This window comes from Protopterus annectens, chromosome 2.part0 (genome assembly GCF_019279795.1).
Source record: "Protopterus annectens isolate FY-2018-M chromosome 2.part0, PAN1.0, whole genome shotgun sequence".
NCBI classification, from domain to species: domain Eukaryota; kingdom Metazoa; phylum Chordata; order Ceratodontiformes; family Protopteridae; genus Protopterus; species Protopterus annectens.
In genome coordinates, this window is record NC_056728.1 from 1,164,138,577 (window position 1) to 1,164,159,138 (window position 20,562).

Here is a 20,562-nt window from a genome sequence, read left to right on the forward strand (position 1 = left end):
AGAAAAGCTCCACAAATAAAATAACAGAAAATAATTATACATAAGTGAAAATTGATCTCATATTACAATATACTGTAAATACATAGATTAATGCAAACATTAATACACATATGACATGCACAGTAATACCTATATACCGTTATTAAAACAAGAGAAGTGCAATATCATCTAGCACTGAAATGTGTTGACATAAGTGCGAGAGTTTATTACTCACACTTATAACATGTTAACAATGTCTCGCCATAATCCTATATGCCTAGCATTCAACCACATAGTAATCCAGTTCCCCAGCCTCTGTCCTATCCCCAATGCCTCCAGTTTCCATAGCTGCCACTTATATGAAACTGAGTCAAAGGCTGGGTAGATTATGTGTACCAGCCCTCCTACTGTCAAGTTCACATGGAACCCTGTCATACAACCGATTCTTATTTTACTGACAGATTCTTCAGGTCATAAACTCATGCTTGTCCTGCAGATTATCTGCCTCTAGGAATGCAAGCAGCATTCCCCCCGGGATTTACTCTATGGCTTTCCTTGTTACTGCTGTTAGGTAAACAGGCATCTAGTTCCCCAGATTTTTTCTTGCTCCTTCATTGTAAAAGATACATCACTGCAGTCTTTCACTCCTCAGACACCACTGCACTGGCCAATGATCTGTTAAAGATGAGGGGAATCTCCTAGAATGTCCTAGAATGCTGATAAGATTCCTAAGGATCCAAGTAGTCCATCTAGTACCTGTGCTTTTTCCTCCCATATTGCAGCCAGTTCCCAGTCTGGCTCCTTACTATATATCTTGGTCCCTGTACAGTGCTTTCTCCAATCTGCTCTTCCTTGCTGCCCTTTGATTTCTTCATAAACACTGAAGCACAGTACTTGTTCAGCATGCTCTGTTTTTTCCTATTCTTTTCTCGTCTGATCTCTCGCCCATCTTTGTTCAGCTTGGGCACATCTGTCCCTCAGTTCCTCCCATCTGCTCTGTACCGATTCCCTTTGGCCACCATTCTCTCAGCTTGTCCCTTTGACACCCTTACTTTCTTTGCTGCCTTTCTGCTTCCCACCTTGTTTTGTGTCTTGACTTCCCCCAGACTCGATGTGCTCTAAATTCTACCTATTTAACTTCACATTCCTATGTACTCACATTGGCCTCCTCTTTTTGCTTCTCCCACATGCACTTAACCACAGCCATGAGTATTCCAACTAAAACTATTTTCTGTGGTTTGTCTTCTCTCTTAATTTGCTTCAGGCCCTTAATTCACCTTTGACCCTGTCCCCAGGTCTGTATAATCCACTCATCTAAAATCCAACACATTCTTTAGACTCCCTGTATGCCATAATACTAATGATAGGTACCTCTGAAATGCTTTTTAAAGTGAGACCACTGTTTAAATGATATTGCTTTTTGTCTTTTATATGTTTTTTCACATTTTGCTATGTGTTTTTCCAGATTTTTCATATTTTATTATGAGCAACAGTTTTTATACGTACATATTATAGATTTAAGCTTTAGTTATAAAGCAGTGATACACGTGTATCTTTTATTTACACTGTCTCTTTTAGGCTTATTACTTAATGAATAGGGTAGTATGATTGGTGCTGCTGTTTTTTTGAATGTTGCTATTTACTGATGGATTGCTAGATGTATTTTAGGTCTGATGAAGTAGTGTGTCTACACTACGAAAGCGCTCACTCAATAAATTACTCCTTTTTATATAGTTGTTCTGCTGTTGGCTGGTCTTTTGGATGCTTTTGAAGAATTTATGTAAACCATAATAGTTTGATCATTGTTGACTTACATGGTTCTTCTCTGAACCTCCCTGACCCGCACCACTCTAATTTGGCTGAGATGTAGAATGATATTATTTCTTGTACAGTCCTGCATCAAATGCCTGATCTGTCTCATGTCCCAAGACCCCTGTAAACTCCTAATACCAATCAATCCTAGATCTCAGAATCACCCAGTCTGCTCCTGCCAGATTCAGATCTGCCATGAGAAGAACCTTCTACCTCTTACTGTGTCCCATTGTTTTCTCTTTGTGTCTCATGTCATACTCCCATGGTATATCTTGTGCAGACGCATCCTACTGATCCAGCAGCATGTCCCTTCTTGTGCTTACCCTAGATTCTGACCCTGACTCCTCCCTTATTTCTTTCACAGAATGATATTTCACCTCTTCTCCGATCCCATTTTTGATATTCCTTTTATGCTGTTCCATGCTCCATTCCAATCACTCCCTTCCCTGACATTCCTAAGTAATCTACCAAGGCATTTCCATGTTCCTGTCATTTGTCTGTGGAATAAGGACAGTTTGAAGAATACAGAAAATTATACCTCATACCTCTAGTAAAAATCAAACATCATATGAGGACAAGCAAATATGAGTTAGCCATTCTGTCCTCTTCATTCATGAGAAGTGCAATGGAATCCAAGTTCAGAGTGAAAATAACAGAACATATGTAAACACATGAACTATAGTTTGTTAAAACAGTATGAATTTCTGACCACCTTCCCCTTGAGAAGTCATATAACTTTCAGAATGGTCAGTCTACCTCCTCCCATATTCCCTGTCTGGATCCTAAAATCGATCTTCATAAACTTAAGTCCAAAGCAGTGCAGACTAAATACATGTCCTTAAATATGATAGTTTATCATCTGGACAGAAGCTAATTTCATTGCTTTTTCCCTGACTTAGTTTTTGTTTTAATAGAGTAAAAGCAGATTACAGTTAAAACACATGCCTATAAGAGTGATGATGCTTTTAACATAAATAAACCAATGGTTGCTTAACAACATATTAAGGATTTCCTTGAAATCAGTACAAAAGATTAATGAAAAAAAAACTTAATCTACTTAGCCTAAAAGGATTTTTGCTATTACCATGAGTCTGCTTCTCAAGCGCTTAATGTCAGGGCGCTGTCTGCTCCGAAGCTGTCCTGCAATCATTCTGAAAGGAAACCTTCTTCTGGTTTCTCCAGACTCATTCTGAATGGGATAAAATATTGTGTAATTACACAGAACCGCAATAATTGAATAAAACTGAAATTACAATTTCCTCCTATTACAGCCATTACTCAATGTAATGTTTTAAAAGTTCAGTATTAACAGAAGCCAGTGCCAAAAAATGGTTTTACTAATATGTCATTTAGACATATATTTTTGATTCGTGTTGCAGAAGAAATTTACCTGCTCAGTTGAGTCATCTTCATTTTGAATTAATTGTGCAGGTCTCTAAATAGACAAAACAAGAAGGTAAGTATGTGCTACAGCTATAAATAAATTATGAAGCTATTTCAGCAACTTGCTTAATATGTTTCATACTTGTAACATAAATCCACATTCCTGGCTCATTTCACTAACTAATATATTTGGATTAAACATTGAAGATAATAAGAATATTGTTATCTTTAAAAAAAATAAAGGTTTTAACATTGCAGCAGATGTGTATATTCACTGCAGAACCAGGAAAAGCCCTGAGTGCAAATGCTTCTACTTTGAAAATCCAACTTCCTGGAAGTTGGCATGCAGAAAAGATGAATAAAAAAAGCCCAAAATTCAAAAGGGCAAAAAAAGTAGTGTTTTTACAGGGAGGTAATTCCTCCACCCCATCTCACCCCCCACCACCTGATGTGGGGACAAGCCCCCACACACACACACACACACACACACACACACACACACACACACACACACACACACACCTCTGAACTTATATATACTAATTTCAGATGCACCTACTTGTAGAAGGTAGGAATCTCCCAAAAACAAGCGAATCATTCCTGGCACACAGTTAGAAATCACACTGGCAATGATTTCCTGTTGGAAATCGCATCCAGTGTTATGCTGCTCATTGTTTTCCTGCATACTACTGATGTTCAAGCTATTTCACCTCAAGCATGTGTTGGGGAGCATGTACGAAATATATGTATATATATTTTTGTTGAATAAGAAACTTACTAGAGCTACAAGGAAACAAACCTGACACTTGTAAGTTTTTATAATGCAGTACTAATGACCATAATTTTTATCTTTATAACCTATGTATTTCCTCCCGACTTTATTTCTAGAGAGCAGAGGTACTAGTTTGCAGTATTTTATATCTTTTTGGGAAACACAGTGTAATTCTTCAGCTAAGATTTATTTATGCAGTTTAGGCTGAATCCTATGACTACGTGCCAATCAAGCACTTGAGGTTGAAAGAGCAATATATGTTCTCTTGGTCTGACCTGTAACAGCCAAAGATGTTGGTGAATTGCTGTTAGAAGGAAGTCAAATAGTGCCCTTTAAATGAAATTTCCATTTTTTCCCCAAACTGTGAATCACATCAGTTGTTCAGAATTTACAGTTTGGTAAAATGATGAACATCTTGTTATGTCTGCAAAATGTGTCAAATATTCCTTAAATCTCATTTAAAACAATATGCAAGTCAGAGATGTGCCTTGAAGCAGCAAACATGGTTTCAGTTCTCTTGTCTAATCTAGCATATACCTTCCTTGAACTACTGGGGACATGGGACATAATCTGATGAGAATGTAGAGTCTATGCTTTGACTACAATCAGTCAAAATAGGATGCTTATCACATATGATTGTGAATATTGTCTTTCTATGCAGAGGCAAGTAACTCTACATGTTAGCTAATTAACTCCTGCATATTCCTTATGTGATGACTTCCAGAATAAATATTCTATAAATAGTATGTTGTTCAAAATAGTTCTTTAAGGAAGACTTAATTCATTACCCACACTACCCAGAGACTTGAAAGACTTAAATATCAGATATTTATTTTCACACATTCTAAAGAAAACCTAAATCATTCTAAAAATTAAACTTTCAGCTTACTGCAGTAGTTCTTTTCCAAAACTACCAGTATACCTCCCGCAGGTACCGGTAGGTAATGAAATCACTCACTTATTATCAGTGCAGTCCAGGCTTTGTCTTAACATGTACCTCACCTTAAACACCCTTAGTACACATTCCATGTAATTAGTAAAGGCTGTTTTTGCAGATGAGAAACGTTTTCCAAACTGTTAGCCTCTAATGGTATCCATCACCATCAGGAAATAACAAAGGATTCAAAAACAGGTAAAGAATGACTATAACACAAATAACATTCACATTCTTTTGCCATATCTATTAACTTAGGTTCATAGGTAAGTATTAGGCTAGCAGCTCTTAAGGGCCATTTAAGCCTAGTCAAGTTCCCCTTTTATGCTGAAAATAACCCATCCCATTTGATTATAGACTGGCTTTACCCATCCCATAGTCAATAATTATATATTACACCAAATAAGAATAGCTAGGATCATACCATAGATAAATTGACCAGACACATGCATGGGCTAAAGCATTTAGGAGATGCATCTGTCCTAAGTAGTACAGGGGGCAGTTCTAGAGTAAATTTTCTGTTTCCCATCCAAAAGATCCAAGTTGCCCTTGAATATGAACAGAGATGAACTTTCTTTTATGTGGATGGGGAGTCTGTTCCAGAACAGTGGGATCCTGCTAGATATCCCGAATAAATAATGTGCGTAATTATCATATTAGATTTTCAGTGAAGAATATGCCTTTGATCAACAAAAGCATTATAGAGAAATACTAGGCATTTCTACTGAGCAAATGTTTGATCTAGGGAAAGCCAAGCGTTTTTTTTTTGTTTGTTTGTTTTGTTTTGGGGGTTTTTTTTTACATATAAAGCATTCTTTAAACTTATGGTTCCTCATTATTTCCCACAGATAACTAAATGTTCTAGAATCACATGACTTCTCATATTATATGAGCAGGAAAAGGGTTTTGTCTGCTATACATTTATCGTAAATGCAATCAAATTTATCATTGCATCAGAACTACTCTAAAACTTTACTGATTAATTAATCATGACCTTACACAGGGAATTAGGTGTGAAAACCAAAAACTAGCAAATATATCAGTATTAGTTTATACCCTGCCTGCACAGAGCACTACAGCATTCATGTTTTACTTTAATTTTTTTTTTTCTTTTTGAACTGTAGCTAACTGCTTGCTATATATGTAGAAAACAGTTGCTACAGTTTATACCCTACTGGCATGGAGCAGTACAGCTCTCAGTCTTAAGATAGAAAAAAAAAGAAAATGAACATTTTTTTTTTTTTTTTACTTTTAAACTATAGTAAATTGCAAGCAGTTACTACAGTTTAGACAATACACGGAGCACTGCAGTGCTCAGGTTTGACTGCATCTACAATACCAGCTTTTAAAAGCCAGTATAGCATTAAAGAGAGATCAGAAACACTGACTGTGCCCCCCAGCATTTTGCACCCAAGGCAGTTTTCCATCTCACCCCACCCTAGCTATGCTATTGTTTATGGGAACTGGTTCTAAGGGGGTCAAACTAGAGCTCTATGTGGGTTGTAAAGGAGGGAGAGTGGGAGCCCTGCAGTAATATCTCTCAACTTCTTAGCACAAGAAATCTGGACAAATCCAAAAATAATGGGGAGAGAAAAGCCCACAATCGTCAAGCTATTAAATACTGTTCTTGCAAACTTAGAACATTGCTAGAATAACAGGTATGACATTGGCATGCATTTTCTAAAGGATATGAAGCCTGAAACACATAATTTAGTGATGTCATTCTTCAATGATTTCCAATCAAACCACAAATTTCATGATTAACAGACTAAAATATGGGGCAAAAATCTGAATATTCTATAAAAAAAATCATCGTTAGAGGTAACATTCATGAGCAAGGCCACATTTTGTACAAACTGGTGACTGAAAAAGGTGACAATGGTTTCAAATGGTTGTTAGTGATGGAGGGAGGCTGGGTGATTTTGCTTGGTTTGAGGAGTTGGGTAATGGATATTTAGAAGTACCTATGCTTATTAGTTAGGTGAAATTGACCAGTATTTAAATGCTTAAACTTAGTTTATTTGTTCTATGGTGTGAAGAAGCTGTATGAGAAAGCATTTACCTTTTGTATTTTACATTTTATTTGACACTTTATTAAATGATTTTATTAATTTTATTACATACATTTTATATGACCATTTTGACTGTGGTTTGCTTTGTGGTTATATTTCGTGTTTGGATATTCAGAAGAGGGATTTTTTTGTAGTTTATGTGTCAGTGTAATATGTTTTCTTGACTTGTGTGATCTTGATTTTAGTGGCATTAAATAGTTGTTTGTATTTTTATACATCGGCTGAAAATTTGTTGCATATCCAAGATTTCCGAGCCTTATTTCTTAAGTTCATAAGTGTTATACTTCCTTTCCTTAGCCAGGGAGCTCAATCAGTTTTGATTCTTTTAGTTTGAACAGGGATGTGCTCATTTAGTACATTGTGAAATGTTATGTTAAGTAGCTGAACTGCATCACTTAGTGGGATAGATTTAAGGACAGCCCAGTTATAGGATTTTAGGCTGGAGATAAATTTGCTTTTTTTTTGGAAGGAGGACAGATTGTATACTTGGAAGTAGTGATGCTATTTCTCAGCATTGACTGGGTTCTGAATGGCAAAGAATAAAAGGTGGTCATTGTTATTACAAGAATGATGTTAAGGCACTCAAATGTTTTGCATGAAAAACTAGTGCATGGCAAGAGGTGATATCACATCTAGTAATTCCAAGTAAAAGGCATCAGGCTTGGCTTGGGACTTTAATTCTGAGAAATAGTTAATCACTCCTAAATTTTTACTACTCTAATACTACAATTAATTTGTAGCAGTTCATTTAAAATACAATTGGCATATCCCTCTCATGTGGGAAATTAATTCTGCTTTGACAGGAGATGATTTAAGAACTAGTAATATTTACAAAGTGTGTAATTTACAATCCCACTGATTTTGTGTTGATGGTGATGAGTCAGTCTTTTATTACCTTTTAATTGATAAACAGGTCTCACATATCTCCATTTCTTAACATGAGAAGCTAATACATTTTAACAGAACCTCCTTGTGGTCATCCCGGAGCAGCAGTAGGTTATTTTTAATCCTTGGGCTTGATCATGAAAGAAATTCTGATAGTCTGTAATATCCATGCAGATTTTCATCTTCATTGCTAAATTTCTATTTCATTGTCACTCAGGTCACACTAGTTGCCTTCCAGATGTCTTGTGCCTTTTACGTAAATCACTCTCCAAACACAGATGATTATCTGAGTGAAAATATTTTTCAAGTCCATATGCATTTACAAATGTTTTCTTTTGCATAAGATAAGATGAGGGTGTTTTAGAAAGGGGATATATAAAATGGGTCCAGATTTGTCAAAATCTCCTCAAACAGGAGAAATAAGGAAATGGCATTCATTTTAAAATAAAATCAGATATTTTGTCAGAAAACAACCAGACACCAGATCTACTATTAGTGTCTTATTAATGAATGAAATCTATGTGACCTCCAAATGCATAAAGGCTAGAATCCAAATATCTAATAAAGCAAACTCTTTTATAAACTCTTTTAAAAAGTTATTCATGTCTCATTTACAATCCATAAGCTTTTCAGATCTGGACATAGCTTAAACAGTGAAATTAAAACAACATTAAAATTCCTATCACCAGTCATTGAAGCATTTAAATCTGAGAAATGTAAATTATTGACATGAAAGGTTGAGAAAGGAATCTGAATTTGCAATAGTTTTGATCATAGATTCACCTTAACCTCAACTCCACTTGCACTACGTGAATATTGCACTTCACTTTGTTATGTTTAAAAACTGTACTGTTATAGCATATTTATTATTGGCTATGCACAGCAACATTTTTGTCTATTAGCTCTAACCTTGCCAGAGTTTCAGTGCAGGGATATATAACTTATCCCAAGGTATGGTTATGGGAATCAGAATGAAGACTCCACAGAAAAAAAAGAAAAATAGTCACAATCTCCTAAATTAATTTATTTATTTGCTTTTGTTTACCAGATGTGAAGATTGGTAGAGATGGGTGAAGGCTGCCAGCCTAGTCAAATAGAATTTGGTACATAATTCTATCATTTGTAAATTGTGGGAAATGTAATGTTGAAATGCAGGCTTGCTTCTTAAATGAAAGAATATGTTTTGAAAGGTTAAACTTAAAATAATGTGGCAACATTGCCATCTGCTGTAAAGAAGCTAAGTCAAGCATTTCTTGTTGGTCCTTTGAAATTAAAATTATTTCATCACTGCCTTTGATGTTTAAAATCAGCTGCAGTCCGGCTAGATGAAGGCTTCCTGCCTATTGTTTTAAGGCTAAAGTTAATGACTGGAATTTACAGGTGGAATGCCCTTTATTGCTATAAGTATAAAAGAATGTAAATGCAGTTTCCGTCAGCCTGGGAACACCAGGAAGGTGTAAAAGATGATGTAATGTTTAGCAGAACTGGAGTTTTAATTTAAACAGTGAGAACCAGAGATTATTTAGCATTTTTGTCTGACTATCCAACTCAGCACTCTGCCTCTTATCTTATGTAAGTTATCTTAGACTTGTGTTTTCTCCTAGAAGTAGCTAGGGATTAGAACGTTTAGACTAAGTGTTTTTCTGTGATGTCATAACTGTACTACTGATTTATTTTAAGTATTTCTGTGTGATCTATGAACTCTCTTGACTAGCACTGACTGTGTAGTAGAAAGTATTGTCTTGTGGTTTTAATTATTGTTAAATATTTTAAAACCTTTTAACTGTGGCTGGTTTTGTGTAGAGATAAGTTGAGCTCTAAGAGTACATTGCATGTATATAAGGATTCCTGTACCAGGTCACTCTAATAAGTCTGGAGACTGTTTAGTCGCATCTACCAACCGGATAATAATATTGCACAGTAATAATTGGACACTCTTTTAAGGGCCTTTGAGTAGCTGATAATTATTAGTGGGTGGTGGCAACTGGTACTACTGTATAGTCTGGGTAAAAAGGGGCACAGCTGGAGAACCTGGCTGAGATCTAGACCCTATAGCTGTGCAAGTGGGGAATCTTATTGGGGACCAAGGGAGCAACCAGCCCCGGACTGACTGTGATCTCTGTGTACTCTTAAGGGAAATTGCACTTTACTGTGTGTATTTGTTATCCTTTCCTCATATATAAGACACCCTCTCTGATGTTAGTGGTGAGGATTGAGGGTCCTTGATTGCTGGGCCAAGGCACAGGTGTCACATATTAATTGGTGGCAGTGGCTGGGATATCCTCATGTTAAGTGTTTTGCAGTGGTGGGATATCCACATCACATATTAATTAGTTGGCAAATACTAATTGGTTGGTAGTGGTTTGGGTAGAGTGAATCCTGTAGCTTGTGTACAGTGAGCTTTGAAGGTGTTTTTATACTCTAAAACAGCCACACAGTGTATACTCAGAGTTCAGATCACAATTGTTTTATTTCTTTTGTTAGCTTAGTTAGTCAGGGTGAGCAGGAAGCATGTCAGCAGAGGAGTATGGAAAGCTGACAAGGAGCCAGCTGGCGGATATGTGCCAGGTTAGGGGACTGGTGCATGGGAACCTGACTAAGGCAGACCTGATTGCAGCCTTGCTTAAAGCTGCATCAGAAAACAGCAACCAGGAGGACAATCAGACTGGCAGTGGAAATATAATTCCCTTGGAGAATGGACAGCTCAACCTTTCTGCAGTGGACATAAAAATCCAGCTGGAGCTAAAGAGACTTGAGTTGGAGGCCAGGCATGTGGAATTAGAAGTGAATGAGAAACTGTGACATTTGCAGGCTGAGGAGAATGAAAAACTTACATCTGCAAGCTGAGGAACAAGAGAGACAGAGGCAGCATGAGATGGAGATGCTGACTCTTCGCCGGAGTCATGGAGGTAATGGGGAAGGGAGTAACTGGACCCCAGAAGCACAAAAGGTCAGTAAATTTCTTCCGCAGTTTAAAGAGGGGGGATAATTTTGATAGTTTCATTCACATGTTTGAGAGGGTATGTAAATAGTATGAAGTTGACCAAGGGCTCTGGGTACAGTTCCTGACCCCCTTACTCCATGGTAAAGCTGTAACTGCATTAGCTGAAATATCTCACATTGCATGTTTTGATTATACTGCTGTAAAGAAATGTCTTTTAGAACTGTTTAAGCTAACACCTGAAATGTACAAGAAAAAGTTTTGTGAGCATAGATGCAAGGCAGATGAAAGTGTGTGTGAATATGTTGCTGAATTGAGCACTTATTTCCATAGGTGGGTGAGTGGATGTCAGATCACCACTTCTGAAGGGCTGGCAGACCTTTTGGTGAGGGAACACGCCCTTAGCACTTTGCCTGAGGACATGAGGATCTGGTTATCTGATAAACAATGTGCTACTTCCGATGAGTTGGGGAAGAAGGGAGACCTATACCTGGCAAGCAGGGCAGCTCTGCACAGGAAGGGGACCCCCAGTACTGCTCATGGGTCTAAAGAAACCCATGGTGGGCAGCACAGACTGCCCCAACAGAATCTGCTAGTAGCAGGGGAAGCCACTAGTCCAGGTACATGTCCAGGAGCTAGGGTTAAATGTTTTGAATGCAACCAGTGGGGCCATGTGGTGTACAGGTGTCCACAGAGGCAAGGTGGGGAATAAAAGGTGAGGGAGCCAGTAAGTGGGAAAGACAAAAGGCCAATACTAGATTGTCTTGAGACAAGAGGGGTACTAAACTACCATCTTGCAGATATCCGGAGAGGGAAGGATTTGGATGAGGCAGTACCCTGTGCTTGTGCAATTACACACAGTCAGGCTTGGAGACAAGCAGGTAAATCTGGTATCCTGGGGGAGACCCAGACAGACTGCATATCTGCAGCCAGGACTGGTGAGGTGGTTACTTCAGGGAGGGAGCTACTCTGTAGCAGTGAGACTGAACTTGAGCCACAGCTGCTTGTGAGTACTGATGTTCCCTTGGACAGAGTGACTGCAAAGGTAGAGGTGAGTAGTAATACCCAGGCTGACAGTCAGGCACCACTGTCAGAGGATGTCAGACTTCCTGTGGAAGGGGAGCTGAGAAGGTTTACAAGGAGACAGTTGAGACAGGCTCAGCTCTTAGACCCTACATTGCAAGGCCTGAGGCAGGTAGCTAGGGAGGCACCTGATTCGCAAGGAAAAAAGGAATCTGTATACTGGGACAAAGGGTTACTATACAGAGAGTAGGCCCCTGAGGGAGAGCTAAAAGGTGAGAGAGTGCAGCAGTTGGTAGTACCTAGAGCCTACAGTCTGGTGCTTCTAGCCATAGCCCATGATATTCCTTTTGCTGATCATATGGGCATAAAATTTACAAAGAGGCATATTATGCAGAACTTCTATTGGCTTGGAATTTCTAGAGAAGTAACAAGGTACTGCAGGACCTATGAGCAGTGCCAAAAGGTAGGCAAGGCAGTAGACAAGGTGAGAGCTCCTTTGATGCCTTTGCCTGTGATTGAGGAGACATTTCAGAAGGTAGCTATGGATATTGTGGGTTCTCTGAGTGCCCCAAGTTCCACAGGGAAAAAGTATATCCTAATGGTAGTGGATTATGCTGCACGATACCCTGAGGCAGTGATTCTGTCCTCAGTTGAGGCAGAAAAGGTGGCAAATGCTTTGTTAGAGATTTTCAGCAGGGTAGGTTTCCTAAAAGAAATACTGACTGACAGAGGTGCCAATTTCATGTCAGACCTACTAGCCTGTCTGTGGAAGTCCTGTGGGATGAAGCACATAAAGACCACCCCCTACCATCCCCAGACTAATGGCCTTGTTGAGAGGTTAAACTCTACAATCAAGTTCATGCTACGGGCACTTGCAGATCAGTTTAAGAGGGAGTGGGATAAATATTTGCCCCATCTGTTGTTTGCTTACAAAGAGGTTCCCCAGGAATCCACATTTTTCACTCTTTGAGTTGCTGTATGGGCATAGGGTGAGGGGACCTCTAGATTTAATTTGAGATGAGTGGGAAGGTGAGTGCAAGTCTCACAAGGAGTCTGTTGTGGCATATGTCCTAAATTTCAGGACAAGGCTCAGGGAACTCATGGGCTTGGCCCAGGAGAACCTGGCAGAAGCCCAACAATAGAAAAATATGTGGTATGACAGGAATACTTGAGCTAGAGACTATGCTGTGGGGCAGCAGGTAATGGTTCTCATTCCTGTCATTCACAGCAAGCTGCAAGCAGCTTGGGAGGGTCTCTACAAGGTGGTAAGAAAGGTAAGTGATGTTAACTACATGGTGGAACTGCTAGGCAGATAGCAGGGGCACAAATTGTACCATGTTAACATGATGAAACCTTACCATGATAGGGAGGCCCCTGTGCTAAGCATTTGCATTGGATTGCAGGAGGAGTCTGAGGGAGATCTGGGGACTGATCTCCTCAGTGAGGCTCAGGCTGACACCTCTGTGGAAGGGGTAGCAATGTCCCAACAGCTATCTCCCAGCCAGGTTCGTGAAATCCGAGCAGTGTTGTAGGAATTTGGGGACATGTTCACTGGGAATCCAGGGTACACCCACTTGGTGCAGCACCAATTGGTTACAGGACCCCAAAAGCCTATTAGGCAGGTCCCTTATAGGGTGCCTGAGCACATCAAACAGACTCTGAGGGAGGAGGTACAGGAGATGTTGGAACTAGGAGTGATTCAAGAGTCCAACAGCCCCTGGGCCTCCCCAGTGGTGCTGGTGCCAAAGAAGGATGGCAGCACCAGGTTCTGTGTGGACTACAGGAAATTAAATAGTCACACAGAGTCAGATGCTCACCCCATGCAGAGCAGCTGGGAGGGGCTAAGTATCTTACAACAGTTGATTTTACCAAGGGTTACTGGCAGGTGCCCTTGACTCCCTGTGCTAGAGAGAAGTCAGCCTTTGTGACTCCTTTTGGCTTGCATGAGTTCACCAAGATGCCCTTTGGGATGAAGAATGCCCCAGCAACTTCCCAGAGGCTGGTAAATTGTATCCTAGCAGGAGCTGGAGGGTTTGCCCTTGCTTACCTAGATGATATTGCCATCTACAGCCATTCCTGGCCAGAGCACCTTCAGCATGTCAGGGAGGTGCTGGGCAGACTACAGAGGGCAGGGTTGACCATTAAGCTGAGCAACTGTCAGGTGGGTATGGCATTGGTCTCCTACCTAGGACATAGAGTGGGGAGTGGCAAGATAAGGCCAGAACCTGCCAAAGTGGAAGCCATTCAGGCATGGCCTGCACCTGTTACTAAAAAGCAGGTGAGGGCATTTTTAGGGACAGCAGGGTACTACAGAAAGTTTGTCCCCAGTTATAGTACCATAGCTTCCCCCCTCACAGATCTGACAAGGAAGAACAGGCCAGATAAGGTAGTGTGGACCCCAGCATGTGAGCAGGCATTCCAGAAGCTTAAAGAAGCTTTGGGAGGACCCTCTGTGTTAGCCAGTCCAGATTACAGCAAATACTTTGTTGTGCAGGTGGATGCTTCAAACCATGGGGTGGGGGCTGTACTTAGCCAGATTTCTTCAGAGGGGAAAGAGCACCCAGTGGTTTATCTCAGTTGTAGGCTCCAACCTAGGGAGGAATGCTATGCAGCTGTAGAAAAGGAATGTCTAGCCATAGTGTGGGCACTGCAAAAACTTCAGCCTTATCTGTATGGAAGAAAAGTCACTGCTATGACAGATCACAACCCTCTAACATGGTTAAACAGAGCCAGTCAGCAAAATGCCAAGTTGCTAAGATGGAGCCTGGGTTAGCAAGCATATGATATGTCAGTGCAGCACTGCAGTGGGAGTAGCAATGCCAATGCAGATGGGCTCTCAAGACAAGGAATGGGGTAGGTATATTCTGATAGACGTAACCTTCTCAAGCAGCATTTCACAAGAGTCACTTGAAAAACTAGCTTGAGTTCTCGGGGGGGGGGGGGTAGAAATGTGAAGACAGGTACAGATGGGTGAACGCTGCCAGCCTAGTCAAATAGAATATGGTACATAATTCTATCATTTGTAAATACTATGAAATGTTGAAATGCAGGCTTGCTTCTTAAATGAAAGAATATGTTGTGAAAGGTTCCTCCTAGTAAGGAAAGGGTACTGTGGCAGAGTCAGAGATTATAAATTCATCCCCAGTGAAGTGGTCAATCTCCCAGCGTACACCACTGGTGGCTACAGTCAGCTGCAAGCAGCTTTAAGGTCAACAGAGTTTAGGTTATAGACCTGGAAGCTAAATGGGGCTAAAACACAGGAGGTCAAGAAAAAGCTCATGGCTTTAACATTTCCAGAAGAAGGGGAAATAGGTGGAGTGGAAAAAAATGGCAACATCTGAAAACAACATGTGTGAAGATGATAGAACAGATAAGAGGATGAGCCAGGTATGGAAATAACTCACATAAGGAAAGCTAATGGTGGAATGCGGAAGAGCAGGAAGTTATCAAAACAAGGCATGCAGGAAGAAGTGGGAAATAAAAAAGATGAACCAGACTAAGTAGGAATACTGGGTGGCTAATAAAAACTCTAAGAGCGCAGCCATGATGATAAAGGAAAAGATGTCAGAGAAACTCTACCAGCTGCTGAAAAGTGACTTAGCAGATGACAAAGAAGCTCTATTGGGTTGCAAGTTGATGACAGAAAGATAAAGAAGTCAGCAAATACTATTTGTAAGGGAAACTTCTGAATGAAGCAAACCCTACAGAAGCTGTAATGCCATGCACAGCCTTCAATAAAAGAGGAAGAAGTACCCATGTTAGAACAAGCATTAAGCGCACAAAGGATGATGAAGTCATGGAAAGCAGCAGATTCAGATGAAGTCACAGCATGTATAATTAAAATGTTTGGTGCATTAAAGGAGAAATGAGTTCTGAGAGTGCACATCATAGTATGGAGAGAGAAGTGTATGCCAGATAATTGGAGAAGAAACATTCTGGTATCACTGTGAAAGAACAAAGGGGATATTGTCCAATGCCAAAAGTACACAGGTATCAAAATCCTGTCAAACTGTATGAAAAGTGTTGGAGATGGTGACAAGTAGACACATTAGTAGAAAGCAATATTGCAGATGAGCAGTTTAAATTTGCAGTGATTGAATCAAGGTGCAGTACAACTGACCTGATGTTCCTAGTGAAAAACATGGTGCAGAAGAAGCGGGAGATAAGGAAAGAAACCATGTGGGCATTCCCAGACATGGAGAAAGCATATAACAAGTACCCAACAAAGATGATTTGGGCAGTCCAGTAATGGTTCAAAGTCTAAGAAACAATGGGAGAATTACTGCCAGCTAGGCACAAGGACTCAGTTGCAAAAGGTTGAACAGTGTTTGGACTCCCAAATTTCTTTCCAGAGGAAGTGGGTGGGCATCAGAGTTCAGCTCCAAATAGAGTTCTGTTCATACTGAGTATGAATATGTGTTTATATATGTCTGTTTTCTGTTTTATGGCATTATTCTATAATTTGTTCTTGCTGGTGTATGTGCATGTGTTTGGGTTTGTTTATGGCTATTGTGACTGTTGTGCTTAGCTCTGGTTTTGTGTCATGGTTGACATTTTTATGTAGTGTTGTGTGCACATTTTATGTTGGGGATGAATGTCATGCCTTGTATTACTTTTTGTTTTGAAAGTAGAAGTGTTGTTTTGTACTGATAGTGTGTGTTTTGAGAGATGTTTTATTTATTTTTGCTTCTGCGTGTCAGACATGCACTATTTATTTTATCGATTTATTGTACAACATGCACATTTAATAGTTCACATTAGAACTAGCAGTTTTTTTCCCTAAGGCCAGTCTTTTATTTGAAAGATCAATATAGTGCAGTTTTAGTCTACTATTATTAGTTAGGTTTTAACAGTCAGCATGGTGTTTGTTTCTTATCTCACTGCATTAATTATTTATTTATTAAAGAACATTAATTTTGTTTGTTTGTTTAATAACTTTGTTTCAGACTGATTTCATTTGTTTATTTCATTGCTTTGTTTTCTTTTTTGTTCCTGTTCACTTGGTTGACCATTAAACCTCCCTCCTATACAGCCAGTCAGGCTATTCTTTCCTTGGAGGCCAGAGCAGTATGGCCAATTCATTCTGACATAGGACAGGAGTAAAGAGATAAAATGGGCTATCATTCTATATAGAGAATCAAGGTTTTCTGGTTAAGGCCATATACGTTCCCTTTGTGCCTGCCCACTATGTCCCAGTGGGTGATGTGCAATAGGTTCATCTGAGCAGTGTGTTTCCTTATTCTGTGAAAAGGTGTGCCCTGAGTAGCCCTGCCCCTTAAAGGTTAAGCATCTCTTGTGAGCTCCTGACTCCACCAGGTATTCTATATGGAGTTCACACACTTGGCACACACTCCCCAACCCTTCCCATCAGAACAAGCCTAGTAGGTTCCATCTTGCCTTTCCTGTTTTATCCCCACCTAACTCTTTCACTGACTGGGTACTAATCAAACTGGGCTCACCAGAGTTCTAATTAAGGCTTTATTCCATTAAGCCAATGGACTAGTCACAGTTTGAGTTCTTTAATCTTTGTGTGTGTGTGTGTGTGTGTGTGTGTGTGTGTGTGTGTGTGTGTGTGTGTGTGTGTGTGTGTGTGTGTGTGTGTGTGTTTATTTCCTGACATCATGTTGTGGGGGTGGAGATAGAGTATGAGTAATTGCAATTTAAATCCCAAGCAGTGATAGGTAAGCATCATCCTTAAATATGTAACAAAACTCTATAAAGCAAATCAAGGTATGGATTCTAAGATGTCTGATACTGGGGAAGTGAATCAGGATATGGATGCTAAGATGGCTCAGATACTGGGAAAGTGAATCAGGATATGGATGCTAAGATGGCTCAGATACTGGGAAAGTGAATCAGGATATGGATGCTAAGATGGCTCAGATGTTGATGACATATATCAGGATATGGATGCTAAGATGTGTCAGATACTGGGGACGTGAATCAGGGTATGGATGCCAAGATGGTTCAGATGTTGGTGAAGTGAATCAAGGTACGGATGCTAAGATGGCTCAGATGCTAGTAAAGTAAATCATGGTATGGTGTTAAGATGGTTTAGACATTAGTGATGTGAATCAGGGTATGGAAACTAATATGGTTCAGATGTTGGTGAAGTGAATCAAGGTATCAATACTTAGATGGCTCGGATGTTGGTGAATGGGTTAGATCTGTAAAGGGACTTGTGGAGCCCATTATGTGCTACTTATGCCTCTGAGGTCTCTCAGCTTTTGTGAAATAATTTACAAATGAATGACTTGAAAATAAGTTTATAGGTTCATAGGTAAGTGTGAGGCAATCCATTTGCAGGACATTATAAGCCTAGTTAATGATTCGTATTCAAAAGTTTCCTCCAGCCTCAAGGAGAGTAGTACAAGATAGACTGGGAGATACTTTGAGTCTGTCGATCCAATTATCTACATTGACCATAAAGGTGGTAAGGCTACCTTAAACCATTTTGGCAAATCATAATTTGGTGAAGTCTCACTTGGCCAATGTTATGCAATATTCAAAAGTATTTTGAACCTGGATTATTTTTTATATGTATTTAGATATTCTTCCTCACTAACAGTGCAATTTCCCTGTTTGACTATTTCTTTTTCATTCTGTTTTATCAGTGAAACTGGGTATCAGACCCTGGGAAATCATAGTGAGAGCCGGGGTGGAGTTGTAATGTCCTTCCCAATCTATTTTTTCCCTGTGCTGTACTTCATATTATCAATGTCAGTGCAGCTACTCACATGCTTCTAACTTATGTGTACCTCTTTTTAACCTGTATGAGTGTGCTGACTTTTTGCTCTTGCTTTAAAATGGACTTGCCCATCCTGGGAAAGGCTAACCAATAATAGCTTTCTCTTCTTCTCCCCATACAGCCAAGTGTCAGACACCCTGACTTTAGCATAATTCAAATAAATTTAAGTCTACTGCACAAGCCGCAAGGAGGACAGCATTTATATGTACCTATGCCTGAGTGTGTGTGTGTGTGTGTGTGTGTGTGTGTGTGTGCGTGCGTGCGTGCGTGTGTGTGTGTGTGTGTGTGTGTGTGTGTGTGTGTGTGTGTGTGTGTGAGATATATATATATATATATATATATATATATATATATATATATATATAGTTTGTGTATATATCATACATATCCAGGTTAGTTAAACAGGATGATGTCCTAGAGTTCATTCACACCCAGGTCTCCATAGACAAGGCTCCATACTATGTCCTGACCAGCTACAGGTCACTTGGTATGACCAACAAAGTTCACAACTTGTACCTGGACCTCCTGGAAGTGCACAATATCCAACCAAGCACCCTATTTGTGGGAAACCTTAACTAATCCTCTTTAAACTGGGAAACATACACTGCTTATAATTCACAACCCCAGTGTTTGCTGGATGTTGTCAACCCAACACCCTGGACCAGATAGTGTGCACTCCAAACAGAGGGTCAAACATACTAGACCTGGCAATCAACAGCATTGGAGACAGTTGCACCCCCACCTCCACCCTGCTGTATTACATCCTCACTGGTGAGGTCAGATCACAAAGCTGTTCCCTCAAAATAAAAATCAATCTGAAAACTCTGAGAACACAGCTGCTAAAATGTTCACAAAAACCCTGTACAAATAGTTGTAATTTACAAATGAAGTGACTTGAAAATAAGTTTATAGGTATTAATGCTGTCATGCCTACCAGAAGTAGGCCCAAATCTAATACCAAAAAACAAACCCCCACTGGTGGAATCCTAACCTTAACAGGGTATATCACAAAAGGGAAAAAGTCATGGCCAAAATCAGAAAGAGCAACTCTCACAGAGACAAGAGCCCTCTCATTCAACAAAACAAGAAATTAAGGGATCTAATAAGGTCCAACAAGGCCAATTATTAGGTCAGGATAGCATCTCAGGCTAAGGACAATCATGACTTCTTCTTCAGCTATGTGTGGAACCTTACAAGTAGCACATAGCAGTGTACAGAACTTGTGGTAAATGTCATAATCTTCCCTGACCAGAGTGAAATGGCAAATCTTCTAGCTGATAAATTTAGCTCTAAATTTTCCCCCATCCCCCCACTACCCCATGTGAAATCTCATCTAGCATTTGCCCCCACAACTATCAACATGGAGCGAGTCCTGGTGGTGCTTGCTAAGGACAAAAACAGTGGTTCAGTGGGCCCCAATCATAACCCTGGTTGCCTCTTAAATAGCCTCAAGCATGACCTAGCATGACCTCTAGAGGCACTCTTCAACTACATTCTTAAAACAGTTTATGCACAAGTGCATTGGAGGGCTGCAGTTGTCATCCCTTTCCACAAGGATTGACCATCAACTGACCCATCAGTCTGACAAGTCTAATATCAAAAGCCATGACATGGATTATCATGGAAATAATCAAGAAGGACATTGGCAATCTGCAGATACTGGCCCCATTCCAGTTTCTCTTTGCCAAGGGAAGTTTTTGCCTACTCAGATCAGTAGACTTCTTCCAAAGGGTCACCAAGGCTATGGATGAAGGAAAAACAGTATACACTACCTACCTTAACCTGGCCAAGGCATTTGATACAATACCCCACACAGGTATAGTTGACAAACTCTCAGAACTAGCCATGAATCCTTTTATAACTCACTGGATTCCTGGTTGGTTCACAGATAGGACCCAAGAAGTCAGGATTGGTGAGACCACTTCCACCAGGAGAGAACCCCAGTGCTCTGTTTTTGGGCTTGCTCCTGTTTAGCATCTACTTCTCAGAAGTCAAGGCTAATGGTGAAGGCCT

At 39.9% G+C, this 20,562-nt stretch overlaps 1 protein-coding gene and 1 long non-coding RNA gene across 2 annotated transcripts in view; one reads left to right on the plus strand and one right to left on the minus strand.

Annotated features, from left to right (window-relative positions):
• LOC122793400 overlaps positions 1–20,562 on the plus strand; it is an 805,254-nt gene that overhangs the window by 116,580 nt on the left and 668,112 nt on the right. The window lies entirely within an intron of this gene.
• LOC122793399 overlaps positions 1–20,562 on the minus strand; it is a 178,049-nt gene that overhangs the window by 82,418 nt on the left and 75,069 nt on the right. Inside the window, exons 5-6 of the mRNA XM_044061374.1 lie at positions 3,182–3,226; positions 2,876–2,980 (exon numbers count right to left, since the gene is read on the minus strand). Of these exons, the coding sequence (XP_043917309.1) occupies positions 2,876–2,980; positions 3,182–3,226 (150 nt within the window). The remainder of the gene's footprint in view (positions 1–2,875; positions 2,981–3,181; positions 3,227–20,562) is intronic.